The 27,234-nt window shown below is 41.1% G+C and overlaps 1 protein-coding gene across 2 annotated transcripts in view; it reads right to left on the bottom strand.

The window, feature by feature from the left end:
* Window positions 1-10,187: 10,187 nt before the first annotated feature.
* GRM7 (glutamate metabotropic receptor 7) overlaps window positions 10,188-27,234 on the bottom strand; it is a 283,339-nt gene continuing 266,292 nt past the window's right edge. For both annotated transcript variants that reach the window (XM_088532059.1, XM_088532060.1), the window contains one exon: window positions 10,188-10,298. Coding sequence is in view for 1 of the 2 variants with exons in the window: in XM_088532060.1 (XP_088388186.1) it covers window positions 10,249-10,298 (50 nt within the window). In the remaining variant the exon portion in view is untranslated. The remainder of the gene's footprint in view (window positions 10,299-27,234) is intronic.

Below are 27,234 nucleotides of genomic sequence, written 5' to 3'. Positions count from 1 at the left end.
AGCCACCAGCTTTGGCGCTGGCTGTGCTAGGTCAGGTAAGGTTTCTTATGGCCTTACCCTACTGACATTGTGAGCATCGCCAGACTCCATAACTTCTTCTAAGGTACTGTCTTCACTGTAAAAATCCAACAAGTCACAAGATTTCCACTGTCACCATATCTTGGTTCTCTGTGGTTGATGTTTTAGGGGTGGCTGCTCCTGAATCCTAGTCCTCAAACCCCAGGAATGCAACGTATTTTCAGTCTTTCCATTAGTCCAGACATTATGAGTTTGAGAGACAATCTTTTACAGGATTTATGCACTCTGTTTGTGATTTAGAGCTGTTCATTTAATTATGTCTGCCTGGCTTTGTAGGATATAGGAGCTTAAAGACATCTGTTTCCTTGATGTGATACCATTGCCTTCCCCCAGGATGCTTTACCTGGTAATAGGATTTTATTTCATTTCTCTCATGTAACCCACTGTTTAAAGTATGTAGGGACTTCAGCAAATGAGTAATGCATGTCATAACTCTCAAGATTGTTATAAATTCTAGTTGATTATTCTGCAGTAATACCCAAAGGCCAAGAAATGGTGTAAGTTCTCTTGCAAAGAGCTGTGCCTACTGTAGGGTAAGCTGATTGCCTTGTATTAGAATATAGGCTTGCAGAGAAAGGTAGTGGAAGGCCTGGAGAAGAAACGACGGGTATATGCTCACAGTGATGTGCATAACACTTACTATATACATTGCCGTTACATTGTTACTGCTATATTGTTTTTCTATGTATACATAAATACTTATGACCAATTCACAGTTGCAGTTTTGTTCTAGGAAATGGCATATTGATCAAGCAGCTCTGCATATGTGGCCTTCAGAAGTGTTTTGAATAGGGAAGACTACAGTGGCTTTCTGAGCTGATCCAGGAACTTTTTACTGTAATTCCCTACTCATATGCCTGCAGGATCACTATCATCATTGTCAATGGGAACTGTGTGCGTGATTTGAGATGAAAGCAGCTGCCAAATGTTGAAACATGTTCAATCACAACTGTCGCAGTACTGTGTTCTTCCAGCATATTCTCAGCTAAACATTAGCATACAGGGCCCAGGCATGTTGTATGAATAACACGTAATATGAATTATGGTGACATATCCTACCATTCAGTGTCAAGCTGTTTCCACAAACTCTATTGAGCTTTATTTAGTTAGCTTTATAATTCAGCTTTATTTTTAGCATGGGAAACAACGTGGGTCAAGGTCAATGAAAAAGTCCTCATTTTTTAGTATCATTTATTTTGAGGGATATTCAAAAGCATTTAAATGCCCAGAAGTATAGAGGAATATGTCTTGAGATTTATAGCCCTGTGTTTTGTATCTTCGCATATTTTTAATGTGTTGAAATACATACCAATATTTTGTCTGGCTCTTGAATATTACTTTGCAATGTAAAACATGTGCTCTGTGGTCACATAGTGCACTAAGGTGCACAATATAGTTAAAGATATTTTAACCTTGTGAACATGTTTCCACTTGTTGAATATATTTGATGCCCTTGGTTCACCAGAGTGCATAAAAGAAAACTAATCTGCTGGGTCAAAGTGGTATTATAGTGCAAATTGACTGGCGGGGACTGAGAAAGCATTCTCATTGTTATTTTCTCAGTGGAATAGACTGATGTGGCATCTGAAATGACAAGACTAGATTCTGAGCTGACACCTTCATCTCTTAATTAGAGCGAGTAATTATTTTGAACACAATAGAGTTATCATTGAGTTTATTCTATCCCACTGAGATTAAAGAGTGCTTGATTTTTGTTTTATTATTATTATGTTTTGTCCCAAGAGTGGGATAATCTCTATAATTGCATAATATTATCCACTGTTACTCATATATCACCTCTAGTGATATGGGGTTCTTCTACAGATTTCTTTCAATATATTAAACAAAATGTGCCAATATAGTTCCCATTTATCAGTTGAAGGTTTCTGTAGTGGAAGTTGCTACTTTTGTGTGAAAGAGGGTCCTGCCATGGTGGTAGAATAATCCTGCAGTGCTAGGAAGGCCAGCACAGGCTCCAGCAGGTACTCCTCAGGTTGATGACTTTCAAAAGATCCAAAGGTGCATTTTAAGTTGGAAGTGGCCGTTTGGGAACAGCTCTGAATTTTTGTCTCTAGTTCCTATTCACATGTCCCAGATCATCAAATTCCTCAAGCCAGTCCTCCATCATGCATTTACTCTACATATATGTTAGCATCTAGAGAGCTGCTTGCAGCTCTTTGTCAACCAGCTTGTCCTGGGCACCTGTCATCGTCGTGGATAAGCTTTTTCTTTCGCTTTGTGTTGTAAAGTTGCTTTCTAAGATGCCAGTATGCATCTTCCCACATCTGCGAGAGGATTGCACTTTACGGAGTGATGACAACATAGGAAAAACACGCTCTGTTAGTAAATCTATTCCTTACAAATATGTATTTGCATAGTGAAATTGGACTTCACTTATAACTAATTCTTTTAATGCATTAAAAAAATCATCTTCTAACATTTGATTGGAATGTTATTAGTGAATGAAAAATTGCTAGAAGAATGAATGTTAAAAAAATTAGTGCAAGGCTTCAGATCAGAACTGAAACATGTGGAAAGCAGAGTGGAGTGGACTTGTTTATGATTCCAATATTTTCTTCTAAAGAGCTAATTTCCACATAAATGAACTAGAAAGTTGTCAGGAAAAACTGTGATGACCATTTAGAAGGTTGGTCTTCAGGGTAACATAAAGGAAGTTTGGGATGTATCTTGCTTAATGGGAGATGTCATAGCATGCCATTCTCCACAAAACTGTCTGTAAATCCAACCTTGAGAATATCACAGTTAAAACAAATGATGTACTGGGATTGAAACCCTCTCTTCTTAGGTCTCACAGTCTATGGAAAGATGCCTGCTGCTCCTTGTAGTGTCTTTCTGGCAGCATTGAGCATTGTTGAAGAAGGTCTTTGTAAGCATTCGTAGTGCAAGGAGCATGCCAGAGACACAACGAAAACTGGGAGACAGATCAATTATGAAAGGAAGGCATTTTGAATGTTTTATGGTTATTCTGGAAGGGCACAGCAGCTCCTAGAAATGTCACGTCCAAGGTGCTACTGAAAGCGCTTGCAATAGTCGCTCTTATCTGTGTTCAGGAGTAAACTGACCCATCTAGTCTGGAGTGGACACAAATCATCTGCAGAAGGAAGGATTGTCATCATATAGGAACTTGGCTTTCAGAGAGCTAATGTGTTTTATTAATCATCCTAATATTAGAAGGAAGATACAGATATTACAGATTACTATAATTGAGGAAAATGTTAAAATAAGCAGTTACTCCTTTTGGAATTAGACTTGCTGCTTTTGAAACCTCATTAGATAAGAATCTAAGTCACCCGGAGTATATACATAATCATCTCAGCTGCAGAGTTCAAAGAGTTCTGTCAAAAATGAGAGGCCCAAAAATCTGACCTACCTTTCTTTCCATTTCAACTTTCCAGGGAGTTATTAAAAATTAAAGATACCTCTAATGAGCTTTCCAGAAATCTGTTAAAATGTAGGACATACTGTACCAGCAGGTTACAAACTGAAACAACTTTCGTGCCATATATTGTGCTGCAAAGCAATTTTGTTCCAAGTATTTTAAATATTTCAGTTAAGAAAAATACCGATAATAATAATACATCATTTTGGTAGGAAGGGATTACATCATTATCTCTATAGTTACTGTGCCAGAGCTGCAACTATAATTAAAGTTTTAAAGGCCATACTACATATATACCATTATTAAAAACCTAATGCTAATGGCCCACCCCACAGTCTTTTTGCCTTCCCGTCACACAATACTTAAAAGCCTGCTTTAAGCAGCGGACTAGAGTCTAGAATCAAATACATCACTATTGGATTAAATTCGTGCCAAATAGTAGGTCAGTGCTCTTGTTATGAAACCCACATCTTGACACTCATGGAAAAAATACATGTTTTTTTTTTTTTGAGGATATGGGACAAGAAGACTATCCAACTTTGCCACATTTTATTTAAAGCTGCCATATTTCATCACCACAGCTAAATAAGGACTGGCCTGTGTGTGTGCTAGAGGTCTTTAATAACTTTAACATATTCTGTTATTCCCATTTGCTTTGATTTAAGGCTGATTATACTGACACACCTTAAAACTGGAATGCACCTGACCACTCAATATTGTTTTAAGCAGATGCAGCTCAATAGTATTTTCTAAGTATAAACACAGTGCTTGCTATTATGAAGCCAATTCATTGTTTAGGCTTGTCCTTATTTCGTCTACTTGTAAGCTCGGAAAGCTGTTAGGCTCTTTTGCAAAGCTGTTCCTAATTGGGAAATATCTCACTGCCCCCAAACTAGCTCTTGCTAACCTGCTACTGTTGTAACTGTTAATTTTCTGCATGAGTCCTTTGGGAAATAAATGAGCCCAGCTGAGAGGGAAGGTGTTAGCTGTGAGCTCAGCATCCATCCAGTCAGACTTGCAAGAAGCTAAAGGTCTGATGCTTCCCAACAAATAACAGATGTTGATTATGCTTCCTTATTGTGCCTGAATTCAACCTATATGTTGTAAATGCCTGAGGCTGCCACGCAGATCACATAGCTAAAGAGGTACCACTGGTGCAGTAGAGGCACCCATGCAGTGTAATTCATTGCTCTCTAACAGCATGTGACAAGCAGACAGCAGCATTTCCAAGCTGGAGTGATCTCACTTCAAGGTATTGATCTTCTCAATACACTTGTTTCAGTCACAGCAGAAGAATTACAGGGATTGTCACAGTATTAATGTGGTAGGCTGACCTTGTATTTTAGTAGTAGTTTTATTCTGTCTTTATTGAAGCATCATCTCTTTTAATTGGCTAAATTGTAGGTAGTATTGCCAACTGTTTTGCATTTACTGCTGTATCTCTAGAAATAAGGTGAGAAGAGCTGGCTGAGCACTGAAGTCTCATTCCTGCTGCTTTTATAAACTGGGTTTTGGGTACCACTGATTCAAATGCAACTCAAATGTATGAGATTTAGTAAGAAGCTGGTGCTAAAAGTGGTGTATCTTATTACTGATCTGCAGTCATATATTTAAAGAATGGCAGACGAGGGACTGTAAACTGCAGATGAATGGCTAATATTAATTTTATCATGATTGCATAGTGGTTTGCAGCAACATAGGCAGGGTTCTCTGGAAGCAGACTGGTTTCTGCATGTCTGTACGCAGTGTTACTATTGTGTAGGGTGTAACAGCATTGTCGTAGAGTTATAATGAGCAAGCAGCTGTTGCAATGTTGAGAATACCTTCGTTTGCTTCTTGGACAGTTTAAAGGATAATTTCGTGGGTGAAGAGTTAAGGACGTGCAATAAATTAATTTGGCCAATGTTTCTACACAGTGCTTCTCTTGTGATCAATGTCATCTTTTGTCTTCTATCTGCAGCACCCATCTATCTGCACAGTTCAGTGCTCTGCATTTGAATAAACAGTCCTTACAAGCTGGGGCTGGCAATCCTTGTGCTGATGATAGTTTTATTGTTACCACACAGAACAGCAGGCATAATAAATTTATATTTAACGTATTTTGTAAACAAGATATCATGTATATAGTTAACTATGCTGAGTCTGTCCAAGTGTGCCATAGCATGGGGTTTGGAGTTGTAGACAGGTATAATAGAAAATAACACGTTCTGAAGTGATAGGAATGAATCAGAATTCTGCTTTTTGTCACCTTGCCAAGGTTGCATCGTCTAAGCCTATGTCAGTTTGTTTCCTATGGTTTCCTCAGTGGCAGCTCTGATTAGTGAATGGGATATTGAACAAAGATGAGGAAATAAGCTGTTCTCTGTATAAACAGCAAAGCCTACAGTATTGAGAATTGCAACCAAGATGCAGGAAAAAAAAAAAAAAAAGCTAATAAGGCTAGTATTAGATCTAGCCTGGCTAATATTAGATCTAGCCTTTTTTTTTTTTTTCCTAGACATATGACATCCAGAAATAACTTGATAAACTCTACTAATATCAGTAAGTCTTTATATTTTACTCCATATCATTGTCACAGCACTGGCATCTCTGAGGTTGAACGAGTGCAAGCTATACTGTGTTATTGGTCAATATACCTTTCAAGTTTGCTAGAGCTTACCCTTAACTGCACTAAACTTCCATTTATAGGTGCCCACTTTCTTTCAAATGGCTTCCAAAGAAAAACACTGCTCCTCAAACATAGCCTTGCAGGCTACATGACACTCTCAGCTGAGCTGTTCACCACAAAGGCAGTTCGTCAGCCTGTGTTCCAGTCGTAGCTTTTTGTTACCTCTCTGCTTCCTCCACCTGCTACCTTAGGTACAAGCGCTTGCTGTTTGTGCTTATTAATGCTCCATGAAAAAGGTTCTTAGACAATTTTGGGCAGTCTCTGCAAAAATATGACCTTGATTTTGATGGTGTCTGTGGGAAAACTGCTCAAGAAAGAGGAAATCAGAGGAAAAACCAGGGCCTAACAGAAGTTATGGCATTACAGAGGCTTGTTTGGGGGGTGAGAGACAGTTCCAGATGGAATCCTCTCCTCCACGCTTTCCCTCACCAACACAATCTGCCCTCCTTGCACACACTGATGAGGGCAAACAAAGAGTGGAGCTGCGTGAAAACACCGTGGCTGAACTCTGCTCCCTACGGAGGTGGCAGCCCAAAGGCGCCCCACAGCTGACTGATAAGCCACATGGTATGTATGACAAGCTGTCTGCTGCTGGGCAAACCATGGTGGCAGATCAGTCCCCTTGAGTGGACTTTGCTTGGACGTTGGCTCATTCTAATCATGTAATTAGAATGGTTAGAGATAACAGCAACACACACCTCCAGGCCAAAAGCTACCTGCCTCCAAGGTGCAACACCCCCCCCACTGAGCTGCTCTCCGGATTTTTCAATTGACTTGAGAAACTTTTAAACCAATGAATAACAAAAGTAGGCATGCCTAGAGTCACTCAAGCTCCACCTAAATGTTTTTATATATATATAAAGGTGAACTAAGGCGGGAAGAGGGTAGAGGGAAGACTCCATTGTAGCTGCTGGGCTGGGTCAAAGGGCTGAACCCCGCCATGGCTTGGCTGCCTGCCAGGTGGAGCACGAGATGTATTTTTTTGGCAAGAATCCAGTCATGGCCTGCTGGCTGCTGTAGCCTATTCATTTGCCTTTGGACCTGGACTGTCCCCACATGCTGGGGCAGGAGCCTGAAAAGTATTTGGCAAATTTTGAGTGAAATATCACTGTTTGATGGCATCAATATTTAGACAAAAAAAAGGGGTCTTGTCTGTCCTTGTGTCTATTCACAGTGAAAGAAGAAAAGTTCTTGCCTTATTGCAAGGCCAATGTTCATTTCTTGCTAACAAAGCCTTTATCTGGGTAGAAATTCATCTTCTGTTCCCAATATTTTATTCTTATACATAACAAACCTTACAAAAACAATGAAAAAAACCCCTCATATCTATACAGCCTATGTGGTGGCATAGGTAGAGAGTCAATCAAGGTCTACTACAGAGGTCTTCATCACTATGCTCTGTTGCTCATGTTGCAGCTGTCACATTTTCTTTGATGCTGATTAACTTCATCAGTATAATAATCAAGTTGTCTAGTGAAAATGGGAGGCTAAATACTTTTAAAAGTAATTGCCACATTGAAACCCCCCCCCCCCCCCCAAATGCTGTTCCAATGGCAAAGGCAGCGTGCAGGTGTGACACCTTGTCCTGGGTGCTGTGCTGCAATTTAAATGCGTTTCCTCTTGCCTCTTGCATAAATCCTCTTTTTTTGTGTGTTTTTTTTGTTTTCCCAGCTCACTTCCTATTCTGATTATTTTTTATTTAATTGTGTGTTGCTGGGATGTAGGGAAGACTGTACAGTTCAAGACAGCTTTGCAGATCATGGACACCAGAGCTGTACGTTAGCTTTTATTCCTGAGACCAGGATTTAAGAGGGCTTTTGTTTCTTCCCTGCCCCCCCCGCAGGTAGCTTATAGCAGTTATCAAATTTATTGGAATTTCTCACTGGGAATGAAGTTCACTTTGGTTTAACATGTAGTCTTGATTCTTGAAAGGGTCAATAATAAGTGTAATCTGTGCAGCTCTGTGATAACAACAACAAAACGTCGCCGAGATGATGGAAGCATTTTCTTCACTATTAGAGTTGCCAGAACCACTTTCGTAGCGTCTGTGCTGACAAAACCTTCATTGTGTGTTATCTCAGTAGGGTTTACTTTATAAAGCTGTCTCTTTGCTGAAGGCAAAAGTGTGCTTATAGCCAGCACAGGTCACCGATTGATTCAAGGGCACGGGTAATTGCTGCCTGTTTTCGCTGTTTCTGTGATAGAGGGCTGGAGGCTGTGGTGATCAAGACACACATACACACTGAAAAGGGTTTGGCAATTATTGCTGAAATGTGATCAGCTGTTTCCAACTGTTTTCATTTACTCAACTGTAACTGACCAAAATAACTTCATGGCAAGCAAGAAATTAGGCAAATTGCATAGCAATTGATCAACCTGAAATAAAAAGAAGTATTTAATAGTGCTTGCTAAGAAAGGATATATTCAAATATAGAGCAGTCATTGCTCAAAGGGTTTTGACTCGAGTTGTGACATGGCCATCAGCACGCAGCAGACACGGCTCGGGTAATGGAGGAGCACACGCAGGGTCGGCTGCTTGTTGGGCTGTGCTGGGGAAGGGGGCAGATTATTCTCTTTCACATTTCAGCTTTCTCTCTCCCATTTTCCATGGTTTGCAGGTTCAACTTGTGTCCCAGACTTTACACAGTCAAGCTCAGCCCCAGATCTGGATTGCTCTAAAATCCCTTAAACCGCCCTGGCAGAAGAGAGCTGGCAGGAATGCGCACGTGTAACTTAACACTTGTGCAGTGGACACTTGGGCCCTGAGGTCCAGCCTGATACACACTGCAGAAGGTTTATTTGTAGACACCATGGCTTCGGGTCCTTCTGATAAGCCAGCTCCCCTCAAATCATTTTCTGTGCCCAGTCTTTGTGCACAGCTTGAAGTATCTCTCTGTCATTTAGTTTTTTAAAGTTCCACATCTGACAACATAATGAAATAAATTTAGCCACAAGGGGGGAGGGGAAAGGGAACAACTAAAAAAATATATTTATTGGAGTAAATAAAAAAAAGTTAACCAAAATCTTTTATTGATACATTCTTGGATAATATCACAGGATTGAGAGAATGGAAGGGAAGGGAGGAGTTAGCGGCAAAGGGTGTTTTCACTAAATTGGCACATAAGCAGCAAGATTAACGAAATTACTTATTACAAACAGTATAAAACATACATGCTTTTTTAAGTCCTTATCACACTGGTCAGTCATGTTGGGGCATCAACAGAGAAAAACCTCAAGACATGTAAAAGCCATATTCCTTCTTCCAAATACCATAAGAATTATTGAAATTATTGCAAAATAGTCATATACCTTAAATAAAATAACAAAATAGAACACAAATACAAATATCAAACATAAATTATTAACATGTACCATAAAATACATTACTGGCATGCATTCCAAATATCAAGACCTCTACTAAACTCAGCAAAACTCCCTTCTGCTTCCTCTGCAGCCCACCAGAGTGGTGAAAGGCTGGGGGGAGGGGGCTAACATCGCCAGCACAGTTTTTGGTCTTTAGATTCTTTTGTTTACGTTAAAAAAAGTGTGTATGGATTGCAGTGATACAATAGTAGTCATACGAGTCATGTACATAGGTCTTTTAAATCCTTAGGTTTTTTTTGATGTGCTAAGTCTGAGAGAATAGGGCCTCAATGAAACTGTGCATTCAGAAAACAAACAGTGAACTCGAAACAACATGGATGGCAATATGCAAAAATCCTCACAAACTGTACAGAAAGTTCAAAAACTTGCAGTCTGGAAGTACATATAAAGACAGAATTAGCCCCTTTAAAGTCACTGTTGCTAAATACAGTTCACCCATAAGGAGCTGGTACTCAGGTATTTCAACTCCCATACGTAGAGAAGGTCCAAGGTCACAGCCTAATGGCAGTGCCAGTGACTTATTAAGCCAAGAATAATGAAGGATATTTCATATAGCAGCTGTTCAGAACACTTGGATCCTCTATCACGGCGGGTCTCCACACTGCCTGCCTGGCTTCCCCTCCTGCTGCAGGTTCCGTGCAGGCAGGAGGAGACGTGTGCCAGGGTGACTGAACGGATGAAAGGCTTCATCCCTCCACAGCTTCACTGACGGAGCGGACTAGATAACCAGGTTGTTATAACTGACGTACTTCTTTTTTGCAGCAGGGCCTGAAAGAAAACAAGGAAACAGTCATGAAACTACTCATTCGAAACCCTCTGTGAAAAGGCTTGCTGCTAATGCTGGATGTGGAAAGCCACCTCAACCTAAGTGGCCACCTGGTAACTCCTTTGCGCTGCTATTTTAAGCATGTGCTTACTAACCTAGGCAGACTATTAGATCAGCTGAAACGATGGCTCCAGGTCTAGCTGGTCTATGAACAAAATTGCCATAGATTGATTTTTCATAGTCTGCAGACTGTATGTCTTCACTGCTAGGACACTGTGACTAGATTCTATTAGGACTCTTTTTCAAGTAGTGATATTCTCTCCAACATCTTAAATCTCATGGGTAAATTTGGTTTTCTCAGGAATTAAAAAAAAAATGATTCTTATTCAAGTTTTATGACTGCCAAGAATGTTTTAATCTGGCAATCAAGGCAACAGCCTTCCTAATTATGATCGTGAATTTGTATTTTATGATTACAAATATAAATAAATAATGCCAGTCACTAACTACTATATGAATGATACTACACACTTCCATCAGCAGAAACTGTAAATACTTGGAGCCAGATACAAAGCAAAACACCGTGCAGTACTGTGGCAACACTTGACAGTTCCAGGACATCTCAACTGGTAACATATTGCCTATTAAGCATCAGTAACAAAAAGCAGCACATATGTGTGAATTCTGGAAGTAGGAACATAGAGTCTAATAAAAATCCAATAATTAATCAGTTATCACAAGATAAGTTTAAGCTAATGTTTATACCCAAAAGGTCAAAATTGCCAAGCACTGCCATTATTATTAACTCTTTCAATTTGGCCTTTTTTGAGTAACTTGGATTCAACAAAACACACGAATGTGAAGCATAACCAACCATGCACAGAAGAACTGAATCTGTAAATGAAAGGGATGCCTTAAAGCATCCCCCAATAAAATTTACATTTGGAAAATAAGAGAAAGGCATAAGGCTGATTTTCTGGGATTACTCTTTCTTTTTGTTTAGCTATTCTAAGTTCAAAAAAGAGTCATTGTGACCTGAACCTCAGAATCTCTTCTCTTGCAGACACCTAGCTCACCTAACTTTCCTCCCCGAACTTGGTGTATATTTTTCCTTCGGTCAGTCAGAAAGTACTATTAACTAGCAGCTACTATTAAGTTCATATGGCACTTTTTTTTTTTTTTTTTTCAAAAATGCTTGTTTAAAAAAGGCTTTCCACAGAAAGCACAGAGTATTTTTGAGGGTATAATCTATAAGAATGCAATCAAATATAAATGTTTTTCCCAGTGTTCATTATCTTTTTTACTGAGAATTTTACTCCTGGGTATTTTCATGGTTTTCATAAAAGAACCTCCTGTGTAACTTGATGACTTCACACTACTCTGCAACCCTGCTCCCTGCTTTACCATGTTCTATACAAGCATCAGAGCTGCCTGTTCAATCAAGGTCAAATTCTACAAAATGCAGATATTCTTCAATTGCTGTTAACTTCTCTGAGACATGAAGGTGTTCAACACATAGGAGGATAAAATTATCCTTACAAGGAGCCTCATTATCCTTCAAGGCTTTACTGCAAGTATTCAGTAGACTACGGTATGCTCTTAAATGCTAAAGAGAGTTTAAAATGTAATTGGAAAAAAAATGTATAGTTATGAAACAGGTTACAAAGTAACTATATGTACGATGTTGTAATATAAAGAGCAGCAGAGAGCTCATACAGAAGAGATTTTGTTGATCCATATAGTGTCAATTCACACCAGATTTACTTACAGTGGTTTCACTCTACCCTTCAGCAAACCTGAGATTTTGCTTTGATGAGATTTCTCACAATTCAACCACAGGATGCTATTTTTCATTTTTGCAGTAATACAATGAAACACCCATGCCCAGCGAATTCAACTAAGGAAAAGTTTTGATAGCTTGTGCTTCTGTAACCTCTCTGTGAAGAGATGGAATCCAAACATTTGAGTCATAGGCAATAAAGTTATCTTTGGTACTCTCTATTTTAGCACAGTAATGCAGTTGACGAAAGCATCATCCATAATTCAGATACAAGGATCAATAAAAGGCTTCATGGTTATTTTAGGAGGGGGAGGAGGCTCTTCCCTAGGTTCTAAAGACTGTTAGGCCAGAAGAGGTCATGTCTCTTATTATCTAAGTGGTGCATTTCACAGCTGTACCCTTGCATCAACGCTAGTATCTTGGGGCCTTGCAGAACTTTACCTTTTAGGAGGACTTCAGACTTTCAAGGCTTCTACAGGGAGAGCCACTACTACATAATGAATCAATGTTGAGTCTCAGCTCGTCATTATTGGGCAATTAGTGCCACGAGGCAGGTACTGACTAGATTTTTCTCAAATTAATTTACATGAAAATGGAAATTGCTAATGAACCCTCAACATAACCAACATTTACCATGCTTTAATCCATGATGGATGAGCATTTCCCTGTTCTTTCAGTGGAAAACAGATACAGATCTCATAATTATGCTGCAGTCAGTGTTAAAAGATGATGACTTTCCAGCAGCAAATATTGTTCTTTGTGCAAACAATATATATATATATATATATATATATATATGCTAAATAATACCTGTATAATTGTGTCAATTTTTATCCTTCTGTATAAATAGAAAAGATGTTATTAAACAAAAGTAAATCCTTATAAGCTAGGAAATCTAGTATGGCAGAAGCTGTGTTGCCATCATTTGACCCACTTTGTCTCTATACATTGCTGCCCCAAACAGCATGATGCAATGTAATGATTGAAGTACTGCCTGCGTGAGCAGGGACGGACAGGACGTGTGTAGCAAGGGCCCATCCAAAGCAGCTACAGGCTGCAGCTGCAGAAGCAGAGGGGTAACTTCAACTCCAGCTGGCCCGTGAGTCAGGCCCTGCTGCAGGGCCAGCTGTGCCTTGGCTCTGCCCTTTCTGAAAGGCCGGGCTACACCTGAAAAATCCAACTACACATATCAAACATACCTATTTCTGTTAACCAGCCCTGTGTTTTGAGGTCCTTGCAAAGGAATAAGCAAACAGACCACATCATAAATATAGGCTGCTAGTTATTCTTAAATAGAGAATATCACATAGGAAGGAAGTGTCCTGGATATTCACAAAAAATATATTATTGAAGTAAACATTATCAATTTGTAGCTTGTTTTTTAAAAAAAAAAAAAGGATAAAGAATCTATTTAAGAAGAGGTTACAGTGTGCTTTTTACCACTAACCAGCCCTGAATAGCAATAATGTTACTAGCAGAATTTAGAATGAGAAGTGCCCGAAGAACACAATTTCACAGCCAGACAGGACCACTGCACTTGAAACGATGTCACAGATAACCACATCACATAACTCCATTTATACACTGATCAGGCTCAGCATAGCACAGAATTCTTCAATTCCATTATAGTTTTGCCTTAGCTTTGTTCTACTTGAACAAAAATCTTTTTGTCCATGTTATGGTTAGGAGGATCTGTGCCAGGAATACACAGAATTACAAACATGCCATAATATTTTGCTACTATAAGCACAATACTAGATAGAGGGAAGGTGCCACTAGCAAAGCTGTACTGTGCTTGGGGACACTGCTATTAGTCTTCCAGTTTTGTGAGCATTACATTTAGTCTCAGTTTGAAAATAAAAACAAAGTTTCAAGAAACAAGAATGAATTCTAGAAGAAGCTGCAATAGGACTAGCACTGGATGTCCTGGCAGCTGGGCTGCCAGAAGTGTAAAGGCAGCATCGCAGTCACCACAAAACCCAGGAGCTTCGTAGCAATGTGCTAACGTTAAAAATTTGACTGTGTGCAACATACTGACAAGCAACAGGTCCACAGTTCTACACTGTGCCTTTTCCCATTTTCCCAGGAGGGATACCCACCCTCATCACTTGGAAGATTAAAAACATCAGTTTCAAGATACCTGCCCACAGCCAACATTGGAGGAACCTATCAGCAAAGATTTGCTCATGCAAATTGTAAGTTACACAAATGAACTTAGCATTGAAAATAAACCGTGTTTCTTTTATGCACAACAATTAATTTAAACCATTTCTTTTCCGACATCAGATAATTTGTGTGACAACCTGCAGAGGGCAGTGATATTCTACAACTATCCCCTGGCAGAAGCAGGTTAACAGGATTTGAAATAACTGCATCTCCTTTTCTAATAACATATTAAAAACAAATACGCAGAGGCAAAAATCCTCTTTGGATATAGAAGTTTCATCACTTGACTGGTTTTCATTATCTTGAGCATGGGCCACAGAGAAGAAGCTCCTGCACTATCCAAAAGCATGGCAGATCTGTCAATACTTACTCAGAGTGAGATTTAATCACTTTCACTTCAATTTTATGCACATTTGTAACCTCTTCCAAGCTTAAAGAGAAAGCTTTACAGTATAAAAGACAAATTTTATTACAGCCTACAGGCATCTCAAGCTATCAAATGTATGACACATGACCGTCTGAGCAAGAATTGACACCATAATGGCTACCAACCTGGAACTCCTGCTCTTACTCGCCTTTGCATTCAACACAGCACATCATTCTCACCTCCTCTCCTTTGCTTTACTAATTTTTGCTTGAAAGCCTGTATCAGATTCATGCCAGACAAAACTGTGGCTATTAAATTCTGGTTCTTGCTCATCTGAAAGGCAAATGGATACAGGGCTCCTCCCACAGCTCCATATCTGAAAGTCAGAGCGCTGGTGCCTCTAATTGGGGCACATATATGAGCAAGAGTTGAAAGAAGGAGGCCTAAATACTTACGCATGGAATGAAACCTACAAAGAATAACACAATTTTAAACTTTTGTACTTGAATAGATTGTTACATGACGGTTTTCAGTATGTCCTGTTGTGCTCACTACCATGGCATATTGGCGATGTATCTGGTATATAAATCCCTGCAGTTGTATTAGAAAAAGATCCCTCACTTTATTGCATGCTAAGTTTGTGTGCGTGTTCTTGGATAGCTGCCTGGTTTTGAACTGGAGCCTGAACTGAATGGCTTTTATGCAGATCAGCATACAGAACGTCATGTTTTAATAACAGAGTATGAATATATTAAATTACAAATATAACATTAGTAAAAAGTGTGTTCCTTCATAATTGCTTTTATAGCCTTCTCTTCTCATAAATTATATCATCTTTAGCTGTCACATTTCCTTGTCAGTCTCAGTAAAGCAGCAACAATTAGCAATTCAGCCCTGAACACAACCATAAATAGAAATGTTGTTGTAGTCGCCTGAGAGGTTTGTCAGCAGATCACAGATTACAACAGGGAGTGCGAAGGTGCTAAAGAGATTGCTGCTTCTTTTCCTGATTACTAATTTATCTCGTACATAAATGGCATGGTGGCAACCTGATGACAAGTGCAAAGAGGAGAACTGCCATTTTTTTTCCTTTTTTTTTTCTCTTGTTAAGCACATCTTGCCCCTCTTCACCTGAACACTGCTGCACTGGACTGAGTGCTAATGCGCGTGTCATGCTGCATTTTCATTTCCCTTGGCTCTCCAGCTCTTGACAGGCAGACTGCAGTACACAAAATCCACATGCTCAGGCTCCATCATATCTGACATGGTAGCTAAAAGATACTGTCCTGCTTTGATAATGTTACAGGAATGCCTTGTTTTTGTTTTTGCAATTTTAACACCCAAACTCAAGTCACCAAAAATGCAGCAGTGGCTGCAATTAAATTAACTCCTAAGACAAGCAGTGCTCACATATAAGCACTGATTGAAGAATGAAGGAGCTGAATGACCCTGTCTGGCCATCCTTGTACAAGCCTGCTCCGAGGCACAGCCTCCCCCTGGTCACAAAGGAAGATGCACCCTGCCACATTTGGGAGATGTGGAGCCAGCTGAGCTCATGCCTTGCCACAGCACGAGGAGAAAGTCTGAATTACAGCAGCCAACTTCCTCAAGTGAGCACTACGGCCACTTGGGACAAAAGAAATGAATTCCCCTTGCTGGTTTATAGTCTATAGGGCATCCCATTTACCACAAAAGCTCCTACAGTGTAAATTGTAAAGTGTTTCTGTTAAATATTCTTTAAAAACACAAAGTAATTAAATACGCAAAAGGGTCACTATTAGGAATAGCTTTCGGTCCTGCTTGGAAGCTTTGCTGAACTGTAGTGTAACTGATAGGAGCACATTAAGAAAGCAGAGTGGATGTGAAGGTCGGTATTTGTATGTGCAGACTATATGCTGATGTGCACAACTAGATTCTCTAGTTGGGATAGTTGAGCGGGATTTCCTCAGGAATTACTTGGGAAAGGGCGAGAAAACCAGAATAGGCCAGAGACAAGACTGAAGGAGCACGTTATAGGGAATGCTGGGGAGAAAGAGCAAGAGAACAGGGCTGCTTACCCAAGAAAGAGCAAGAACACTTTAGAATTTAACAGAAAAGCAATTGCATAATAGAATCATATAAATTTATGCAATCACTAATATTTCTTCAACTATCTTTGCGACACATTGTATTATAGCATGTATTACTAATATACTACTTGTAATCTATATAAAATAGCAAAATCAAAACCATGACAGAAACAGTTAGTGAAAGCTATATTTTAAGTAAGTATCTAATTCTGTAATAGGCTTTTATCTCTTTTCTTCACTCCAGTAAATTGTGTTTTTTTTTTTTTTTCATTTTGTTCAGTAGTAACAGTACTCTTACTATACAATCTTGGTAAGCAAAGGGACTTTTATAAGGGATTCTCTGGAAACAATGAATCCAAAGGGAATGCTGTTGAGGAAAATTCTTTGGGGACTCCAAAGAGTAACTCCTTCCTTAAACCTATTGCCACCTTGGGAAAAGCATGTAATTTGTGACTGTGGGAAGGGATTTCTCCAATGAGGTGTTATCGAAGAGGAATCCCAGCATCTGGAAAGCACGCGCTGTCACAGTGTCTTTGCGGGAGAGAGACAAATATTTCCCTTAAATAAGTTTTCTCTAATTCAGCTGGGCATTGTACATTGTTAATACTATTCATTGATATAAGTCCTTTTGCAATTGCTTACCTCTCAGCCTGCTCTGCCCTAGTACTTGGAACTAAATAATACATATGAAATAAGAGTTCAGGTTCTGGTGAAGGACATTCTGTGTGCCACAACAGTAAAACAAATACAGAGAGCTTAGAGGTGGACTGGCTCCCCAGAAGCGCAGGCCTCTGTGAGCAGTGTAATTAATCCATGAAATACCATCAAAGAGGTGGATAGGAGGTCAAGGAGAGGGGAGGGAGCTAACAGAGTTAGAGCAAAAGGTCAAAAACTGCACTGTGGTGGATTAACAAGCCCAGATTTTTAGTTCAGTTTCACAGGTTCCAAATCCAATTTTTTTTCCCCATGTGTGACAATTTGTACATGCTGTGCACATTAGGATCCAGGGTACAGACCCCTAAATTGTCACTGCAAACAGAACCAAATAAGTCGCTATAGGCATGGAGCATAAAGCCAAGAAGGAATTAAATTGGCATAAAAAGAGAAAAGGCCTGAGTTGCCTAGCAACTATTACCTTCTCCTGTGAATTATATGAGTCCAGAGACATTTGCATTGTTGACATTTGTTGCTTCGAACATAAAGTTGTTTTCCTATATCATTGTGTTAGACATTCAGTTACCGAGCGTGGTGTTAGCACTGAGAGCAGGCGAGTACCAGCTGCAGCCCGGGTGTATCAGCCTCCTACGCACCCCGTGATGTCAAGGTTGAGGGCTCAGATCTGCTTCAGAACTGTAGGCACAGGAGGCCTGAAGCTGCTTCACTCAGACTTCGATTCCGGTTACTCCAATGCAATGAGAAGGCCGCTGCTGCAGGCAAGGAAGGCTTAGCCATTTTCTACACCCTACAAGCAGGTCTTTCTCCAACAGGTGTAGGCAACACCAAACCCAAACCTGTATGTAGGTAGCATTGCTCCTTCAGAAACTTCAGCCTGGGCTTTCAGGGTCATTCCTCAAACAACTTAGTAAGCTTTGTGTATCTCTGCTCTCACCTAGGGGTTCAGTTTTTTTCACAGGCACTATATTTGCTTGCCTTACTTGCCTAGCGAATAGAAGCTGCAGGGCTGCCAGCCGCCCCTCACACACCCTGTGTCTTCATCACACACATCGGAGCCCTCTGCACGTCTAAACCACCACGAGCTGCGACGAGACCAAGCTCAACCAGGTTCTGAGAGGTACTAGTGCCACAACCAGACTTTGTTAGATGAAAGTAACTGCCACCGTTTAACCATGACCAAGCTTGCCTGAAAGGTGGCTCTGGTCCAATGCCTGTTATAGAGCAGCCCTGCAGCAGCCCACGGCCCACGAAGGCCTGGATTTAGCACAGCTTCTTCTGTATGCTCGAGCTCCCTACAGCAACCTGCTTCCATGGGGAGAAGGGAGACACACATATACGTGTGTTGCTCAACTAAGGTTAAAAAAAAAAAAAAGAAAAGAAAAAAGGCCTATGGCATGAAGAAAAAAACAAACAACAGCAACAAAACCCCCGTGCTGAGGGGAAGCAGCCACGCGCCCGGCAGCAGGTCCGGAGCGCTGCACGTGATGGAGGCCGCCACGGCCGCGCTGCTCCCGTCCTCGCTCTGCGGAGCCCGCCGGCCACCGCGCGGGCAAGCGGCCCCCTCTGCCACACGCCTCTCGAATGGCCGTTTTCTAGGTGCTGCTTTGGCTCGTTGGTGGGATTCAACCAATTTTGGGGACATTCACCTAAGATACTTCTGTAAAGACAACATGAAAATCTACTTCTATGCTAAACTGGTATTTGCTTTCACAGCTTGAGTCAACAGCGGTGAACTTCGGCGCTGGGTGGGAGATGATGATATTCTCCTCGCTCATTCGCTTTGACAGGCAGCTGCTGAGGACTTGCACCTGGTTGGGGTTTTGTTTTTCAACATGTAATAGAGGTGTTTTTTCTTCTGCAGTGCTACTCTAAAACCTTTTATTTTTATTCATTTAAGCTGAACTGTAGTTTACCAGGCGATTGCCACTAAAATAATAAAATGCAGCATGTATTAAAAATATCTGAAAAAATCTGCCAAGGTTATTTGAAATACTTTGGGTACTTTCAAAAAGATGAATTCTGCAACCAAACATCTACTGAAGTGTCATTATGCCATTTGTTTTAGGTTTGCAGAGATTCATTAGATTGGCTGATATCACAGAAGAATTCAAAGACATTCACAAACTGCAGCTTAAAAAGAATTCCTCTCCATAGAAAAGTCAAGTTTTTATGGAGAAGCTTTCGCATGCAGCTGAGCTATTCCTGCCGTTTGACACAGAGCATGTTATCTGCGACATTCCTGTTAGCAGCAAGGAAAGAAAAATGTTTATGAAGTAGGAAGATGAAATTACCACATACAGAAAGCAAAAAAAAAAAAAATGGAGTTGGGTTCCTGAAGTTGAACTTCTTTGAACTAATTCTTAATAGCTGTAGGCGAGTAAGAATAATAAAAATGTCCTGCAGATTATAACTGGAAAAAAACAGGCTCATTAACTTAGAAAGACAAAAAATGCTGAACTTTAAAAACTACAAATGGGAAGACCATATCTAGTGGAATGGAAAGCGGAAAAGAAAATTCAAACACTGTCTGAAATTCTCACAAGTTTGGTTGTACTGTACGGACACATTTCCATGCTGCAGGCGCATCATGTTGTCCTCAGGACTGTATGTTATCCAGATGTCACAAAAATGGCAAACGCTACAAAAGGAAAAACGCCAACCCCCACCCCTGCTTCCCACACGCAACAGTTGAGAAGGACAGAGCCAAGTTCTTGGTTGGCTCAAGTCTGCTGGCATCAGGTCACTCACACCAGTTTGTTTCCCCACGTGTCCTGTTGGAACCATATTTACAAGCACCGATCAAGTGATGCCTACATATCTGAGAGTGAGTTACTAATGTCAACGGAGCACAATCAGAAAAATAACCACAGGAATCTTGCAATCCAGTGCTGCTTTATGTACATTTGATAACAGGTTCAAACTGTTAAACTGCATGCATATGCATGCAAATATACTGCACACTGTAGCTATGTAAATGTTGCACTTACTTCTATCTAAAGTGTGCTCACACATCTCTCACTTTACACCTACATACTGCACCTCTAAATTTCTCACATTCATATTTTACCTTTAAGACTCAATTATTATCCCTTTTAGAAATGGGTATTTACTCTGCTATACAAGCTACACAACAGAAACTCAGACTGTGTAACTAGTGAAGTGAATTACATACCCAGAGAAGTGAGCTTGATACACATGGGACCAGCAAAACACTGCATAGAGCAGTGCCAGCACTGTAAGTAACAATTACAAATATCCAATATAATGGGTTATTCTAACTAGGTTTGCTTTGAAGTTCCCAGGAGGATTTAACAAGAAGCAGGAGCACCTCCTTGCCAGTTCTCCAAGGCACACTGGGGCTCGCAGTAAGTTTTTCTTTAAACTAAAGTCCCTTTTAGCTTACAAAGCTTTAAAGTAGCAGCTACTATGAGAGGTGCATGGGTTGTTTGTTTGTTTGTTTTTCACCATGCACTTTTTGTTAGAATGGAAAATATATCCAGTAGGAAGAAAAAGAAAGACAGGTCTTGGGTAAGAGAACAGCACAACAGAATTATCTCATTTCCAGATGGCAGCTCCATGACATTTTTATAGCAAAAGACAGTTTGTTAGGGCTTGAGTCAGTAAGGTATATATTTGCTTTGGCGTTCTGCAAAAGTATTAGATTTAGACCAATATGCTGTTGAATTTTTTGTCAATAGAGATATTTGGAGGGGGAATCCTGGTAAAATGAGGTCTCTGTCCATAAAGGTTAATCAACCATTACCTTTTTAGAGCCAGCATTAACACCTGAAGCACATTTGGTCTGCCCCATTAGAAACCACCAACAAAAAGGCAGCAGTGAGGTGAGCTCCACTACCTGTATCCGGAGTTTTGCGGGGAGCTCGCAGCAACTGGTGACAACCCAGATCAAATGCTGGCAACCAAATGAGCGTGGCCCCTCCGCCAGTGCCACTAGCAGATCTCTAAGTGAGAGACACAATGGCAAAAAATCCCTGCTTTTATAATGGCGGCTACCTGGGCGTACACGTATTGCAGAGGCTGCACTGTGAGCTTCATTTCACGGCATTCTCCTCTCTCGTTTCAGAATTCTCCTTTCCTCTATTTTGTGAAATGAAAACTTTGTATTGGTGATTTAAACCATGTTTGGATTTCCCATACCCGTTAGCCTTGCCAACTCAACCCACTCCAGAACATAAGTCATGACACTAACAATCACATATTAGAAATAATCTTCTTCCTTATAAATGTTACAGTTTTTATACAAGTCTTAAGAATTGGGATTTTGATGGACCATCTAAGTTTGGCAACAATAAGATCTGGTGGCTCAAATGTTTCCACTTCTACACTGTATATTTTTTAAGTAATGTGACCCAACGCCTGTGTGTGTCTGCTTTTGGGGGCCGGGGAGGGACTCGAGGGGGCAGGTTGTTGGGAGGGTTTTTTGGCCGCATACACAGCAAGCAGCACAGATGTGTAGCATCATCCCAGTGCTCCATCCTTGCGGACTCACTCCACTCATCAGTCACAAGATCATTCTGCAAGATCATTATGCACAATTGCACACAGCGCACTTCCCTTTAGAAAAAAATATTGCCTTGTGGTAGTAAATTTCATCTTTTTGACTTTATAAAACCAAGTAAAGATAAAGCCTAGAGAACATAGTACAAATACATACTTGCCATTTTTAAGGCAGTCTAAGGGTGAACTGTATTCTTAGGTTCCAACTCTATAGAAAAAGATGCAGCATTCTGTGACTGAAATCCTCATCTCACTTGAGTCAAGGACAAAACATCAGCTGCTTTCAACCAGTAAGTCTTGCAATAAAAATTTACAGTATAGTATAAAATTACTATGGAATGGTATTGGTTTCTCACAGTGTTTCTAAAACATTTTTCCCATTGGAAACAGGAAGGCCTTTGTCTTTATTGCACTGCTCACACGTTCTGCTCACACCAAACCAACGATCCTTCCCCATGGTCCTCCAGGCTCCATCTGCCACTAAATCGTGACCCAGAGTTCCCAGGACTGGACTCTGCTCCTGGTCAAAACACATGATGGAGCAACGTGGCCAAAACAGAACGGCCTCTAAGGGGAGGTAGAATGGAGTGTCAGAGGAAATTCACTCTTCTGAACAATATATGTAGTTTATAGCCTTACTAACACCTAAATTAGCTCTAAAAATGACATTCATGGGATATACAACACATGGCCCCTTTGCAATGGCAAGATAATATCATTTACAAACACTCAGCAATGAAAGTGCTGGTTCTCTGCAAACAAACAGAAAACCAAGTCACTCAGCCGCTCAAGTGCTTGTGCTGAGAACTTGGCCAGAATCAATCAACTATTTTTGCTAAGAACCTGTAAACATGAGCTAAACTACCTGCACTGACAGGCACTGTTTTCAGTCTCTTGAGGACAGTGCTAAACGATAATTTTTATCAGCCACACCTTTAACTGCTTTACAAGCTATTACTAAAGTAGGTGCCTTCAGAGGCAAATTTGGAGACTGACTCAAAATTACTTTTCCTATCTGAACCATTAGAAGAACATGTGAATTTGAGTCATACAAAGAACAGAGCAAGGCACACACCATTACAGTCTGGAAAAGAAAGGTTGAGCATCCTGGTTTTGCATGAGTGATGCCTCCAAGATTGCCATTTTGAGCTGGGATAGGATAGTAAAAACTGAAACCAACAAAGTATTGTACCACTCAAGAGTATCAATCTCGAGCATGTTGGCTGCATCTTTCTCTTATTTCCTACTTACTTTGCAGATAAAAGCTCTCGGTCATGTGAATTTTGAAAGAAAATAAAGCATGGGGCATGCCACTGGGAACAAAGGAGAAATAGAAGAAAGTCTTATCAGTGCTTCCAGCAAATGAAAGATTGCACAGACTCTTGAAGAAGATCTTGCATGAAGAACAGCCCAACACCTAGTTGTGAGCTGCAGTTAAAGGATCAGGTGAGCAATCCAAGGAGCACTTTGCTTTGAGAGGTTCCCAGAGGACAGCAAAGGCACTGTGTGAACTGTCACATCTGCTACATTCACTGAACTTCGCTGCAGCTCTCAGAGCAGGAGAGCACCATCACACAGCTGGAAAAGAGCACAGGATCATAGGAAACGTGATGCCAAGTCTTTACGTGACTATGGCAGGAAAGCAACAAGATCAATTCACATTACTGCTTAGCTAGAGTCAGGAGTACAGAAAATGTACTAATCTTAACTACACTCGAAGTGGCCCACTTTAAATCTGTTGATTGGAAAAAAAAACAGTAACAAGCTATTTCCACCTGCTTAAAGCAAAATTTTAATTAATATATTAATAACACATAAATCAGTTACTAGCACTTTTGTTTTCCTACCTGGAAAAGAGGGCTCTGCTAAGAACTTTAAACCAAGTGTGGAAATAATTAGAAATAAATATAACTGAAACTAGGACCTGAGCGACCTAGAATCTCCTGAAGGAGGAGGGAAGGGAAGGTGGTGCTCTCGGAAGATGCTTCTTCTCCACCTCCTCTCCCTCGGCTCTGTGGCTCGTGCTGCCGCACGCTCGGGTGTCTCGCTGCACGTGTCAGGCCCTGCTGCCCCCCGCGTTCACCTCGAGTGAGCGTCGCAAGTGACGCTTTCAGCCACGCGCACGCACGGCACAGCAGCACCCCTGAGACCCAGAACGTGCTGTTCCTTGTGGCCATCCACTGAGCACCACACCGGAGCTTTTCCCAAAAAAAAAAAAAATTCTGCCCCTCTGCCTAAACAGTGCTTTTCTGCAGGCCATCCCTACCCTGGCCATACTTTGGCACCTGTAAAGGCAGATCTCTGTCCCTGGTACAGGAAGGGCTACCCAAGTACATCTACCATTTACCCTGAACATCTATCCAAGCACACGTACAAATAAAGACAAGGGTACAAAGGAGACTATGCCTAGTAATAGTTTTTATGCTTTTATCTACCTTTAATAAATATGGCTCTGCATGTCTAGCTAGTTTATCCATTAGGTGGTGCAAAAACTGAAAATATTTTTGTAATTAATTACCATACGTAATAAGGAACAAAAAGGCTCTGCCATTGTCATTTAGAAGGAATACAGAGATAAAGGACAGAACAAGGCTTGCCCTCCTCTCCCCCTTTTAGAACCATATTCAGTTCATATTCCTACTGAGTTGGAGTAAGAGAGTATTTTCTGTTTAATGTTTTAATAAATTACAACTAGGCCATTAACTGTGTTTTTTTCCCCAGGTTTTCTGTTACCTACTAGTACATTATCCTCCAAACAGTCCCTTGAATACAGTGGATATATCTGTGCCATAAAGAATCCCAATGCTTCCTAGAACCTGGACCCAACCAAACCAGAGCATGGTAGCTAAGCAGCTCAGGCACTCACAGAGTCAAGCCTGGATCGCCATTCGCAGAGTCTGGGGACATATGCCATTTTTTAACAGCAAACCGAAACCAAGATGACATTTGAAGACAAAACATCTGCAGAAATTGCATTCAGATTTAACGCAATCTCACAGTCAATAAACTGTCCCTCGGTGGCAGCAGTCAAACCTCTGAGCAGCCCAAGAAACTTTTCAGGTGACATGAATGACAGCAACACCCGGCAGCAGGCGCAGAATGACATCTCGCGAAATGACTGTTAAATGGAGCCTCTCTTTGTTGGACAAACAGGTCGTGGTATTTTGAATAACAGCAAATGTCACACTTACTGCTCCATGTTATTCTTTCCAAGAAACATAACCACCGAAAAGCCTGAACAAGCCCGTGGTCACTGCGTCTTATCTGGCCTGCTCTCCCTTCTGCAGAGACTGCCTGCGGCTTGGCAGCGCTCGGCACCGCTGGGGTCCGCGGAGCGTCACACGCTGCTGCTTTCCTCTGGCAGTGCCCATTCCCCAGGGCTCGAGGCTCTGTGCCAGGGCAGCCTTCCCGCTCGCTTATGCCATAAAACTCTACCAGAATTCCCAGCTGCATCTCCCTGCTGCGCACAACTTCCCCCAAGGCAGCAGCTCCTACCCCACAGAAACTCGGGCCCAACTTCTGACGAGTAATTTCTGCAGTAAACTACGTTTCTTTCTGCTGCAAGGGCACAAATCAGAGGCTGCTCGAAGCAGAGCTGTGTGACGGGCTGGTGGGCAGCTGTGGGGACAGAGGGGAGCTCAGGGAGGCTGCCCGGGCCTCCCAGGAGCGCAGGGAGCCACCGGGCCAGGCCCTCCTCGGGACGAGGGACAACGCGGCCACCAGCCCTTGGCTGTGCCGGCCCGTGCGCAAGCGGGGCTGAACCGCCAGCAGCAGCCTCGCCTCCGCTCACAAGGACGTCTGCGCCCTTCCCTGGACATTGGCCTGCTCCAGCCTTTTGGCAGAGTTTTTAAGCAACAAACATCTTAATAGAAAAAAAAATCAAGAATGTTCATGAAGTGCAATGAGGCTAAAGTCACTGGATAATTTAATTGTGGGGTATATCTGTGGAGTATATTGCATCTTGAGCTGCATGTTTAAACATCACAATTTCCTGCAGTGAACATTTTATTTGTTTGCAGAAAGCCTTGATTTCAGATATTTTTGAAAATATTTAACACTTAGTATTAGTGAAAGTATGGATTCAATACAGGGCTCTTGAGTGCACAGACATGAGAAGCATCCTGACAAACGGGTAACTATGGCAACTGGGTTTTATTCTTTTTCCACTGAGCAGCAGGAATTGCGAGCGAGGGCGCCGGCTGGAACGCCAGGCTCAGAGCTCTGCGCTAGCAGAGGACGGACTGAGAGAAGTATCAGTTCCAGTATTCCATCCTGGAATGCCCTTCTTTTATGTATTTCAGTTGTGCTTCATTGGTATTTACATACATTTAGCCACTAACCTAATTCTCTTCCTTTTGTTGTACTGTGGCTGGAAAATAAAAACATGCCTTTTTTTTTCTTACTGCAAGACGGAGGATTCAGGACCAACAGCCTCATCCCAAAGTCCAAATGCCCATTTTCTTGAGTCACAGGATGGTCTTCTCTTTAATGTAGCAGAACAGATGAATGGAAGAAAATATGCACGTTTTCTTTCCTGAAGCCAATAAAGGAAAAGCAGTGACATGGTCCAAGATGCTAGTGTGCAAATGGTGCCTGTCTGCATACAGTGAGAAACAGTGAGAAAGACTGTTTTCTTATGTGACTTCTTTTTTTTTGATTTGGTGCTGTTTACTGCTGCTGCTGCAAAAAAAAAAACAACAAGCCGGCCAGGCTCCTGCTGCACAAATATCTTCTGTATTCGCTATCTGTGTCAATGTTAAATAATGTCTATCTCATTTTACAATATTATCTTCTGTCAGTGACAAATGAACGCTCAGCAGTGTCTCGTGCTCATTTTAACTCACGTGTTCCTTTAGCTCAACAGTACAGTCATTCCCAAGCACTACTCAGATGTTGTATCTGTTTCTTTCTTACAGCAAAGACAAAATATCTCAAGACTTGGGTAAAATTGTCAAAAACACACCCCTGTGTGCAGAAGCCAGCTTGTATAATACTATGAAACATGCATCTTTGCATTACGGAACCACCAGGTACTGGAGCTCCTTGACCAGAGGGGTGGCAGCTCTCGTGTAAATGGGATCCAGGGCAGGCAGGTCCTTCCAGGGCACCTGTTCTTTCTTCTCTCTCTAATCCTGCTCACTACAGGATGCATCATCCACAGTGCATCACACCATGATTCTGCACCACAGATTTTTAATTTTGAATTTGTATCTAGAAAACATTTTAACAGTTTTAATTGTGCTTGAAATCATGTGCACAGGGAAAACTGAATGGATTCACATCCATTTTGATAACTTTGTTCATCTGCAACATTGCTTATTTTGCTTTCCTGAACTTTTTGCTCCATTATTACTCCATCATTT

Source organism: Tinamus guttatus, unplaced genomic scaffold, assembly GCF_059628265.1.
Source record: "Tinamus guttatus ecotype Peru unplaced genomic scaffold, ASM5962826v1 Tinamus_guttatus_pri_ptg000451l, whole genome shotgun sequence".
Taxonomy (NCBI): domain Eukaryota; kingdom Metazoa; phylum Chordata; class Aves; order Tinamiformes; family Tinamidae; genus Tinamus; species Tinamus guttatus.
The sequence above is the reverse complement of the archived record's forward strand: the minus strand, read 5'-3'. Positions and strand labels throughout refer to the sequence as shown.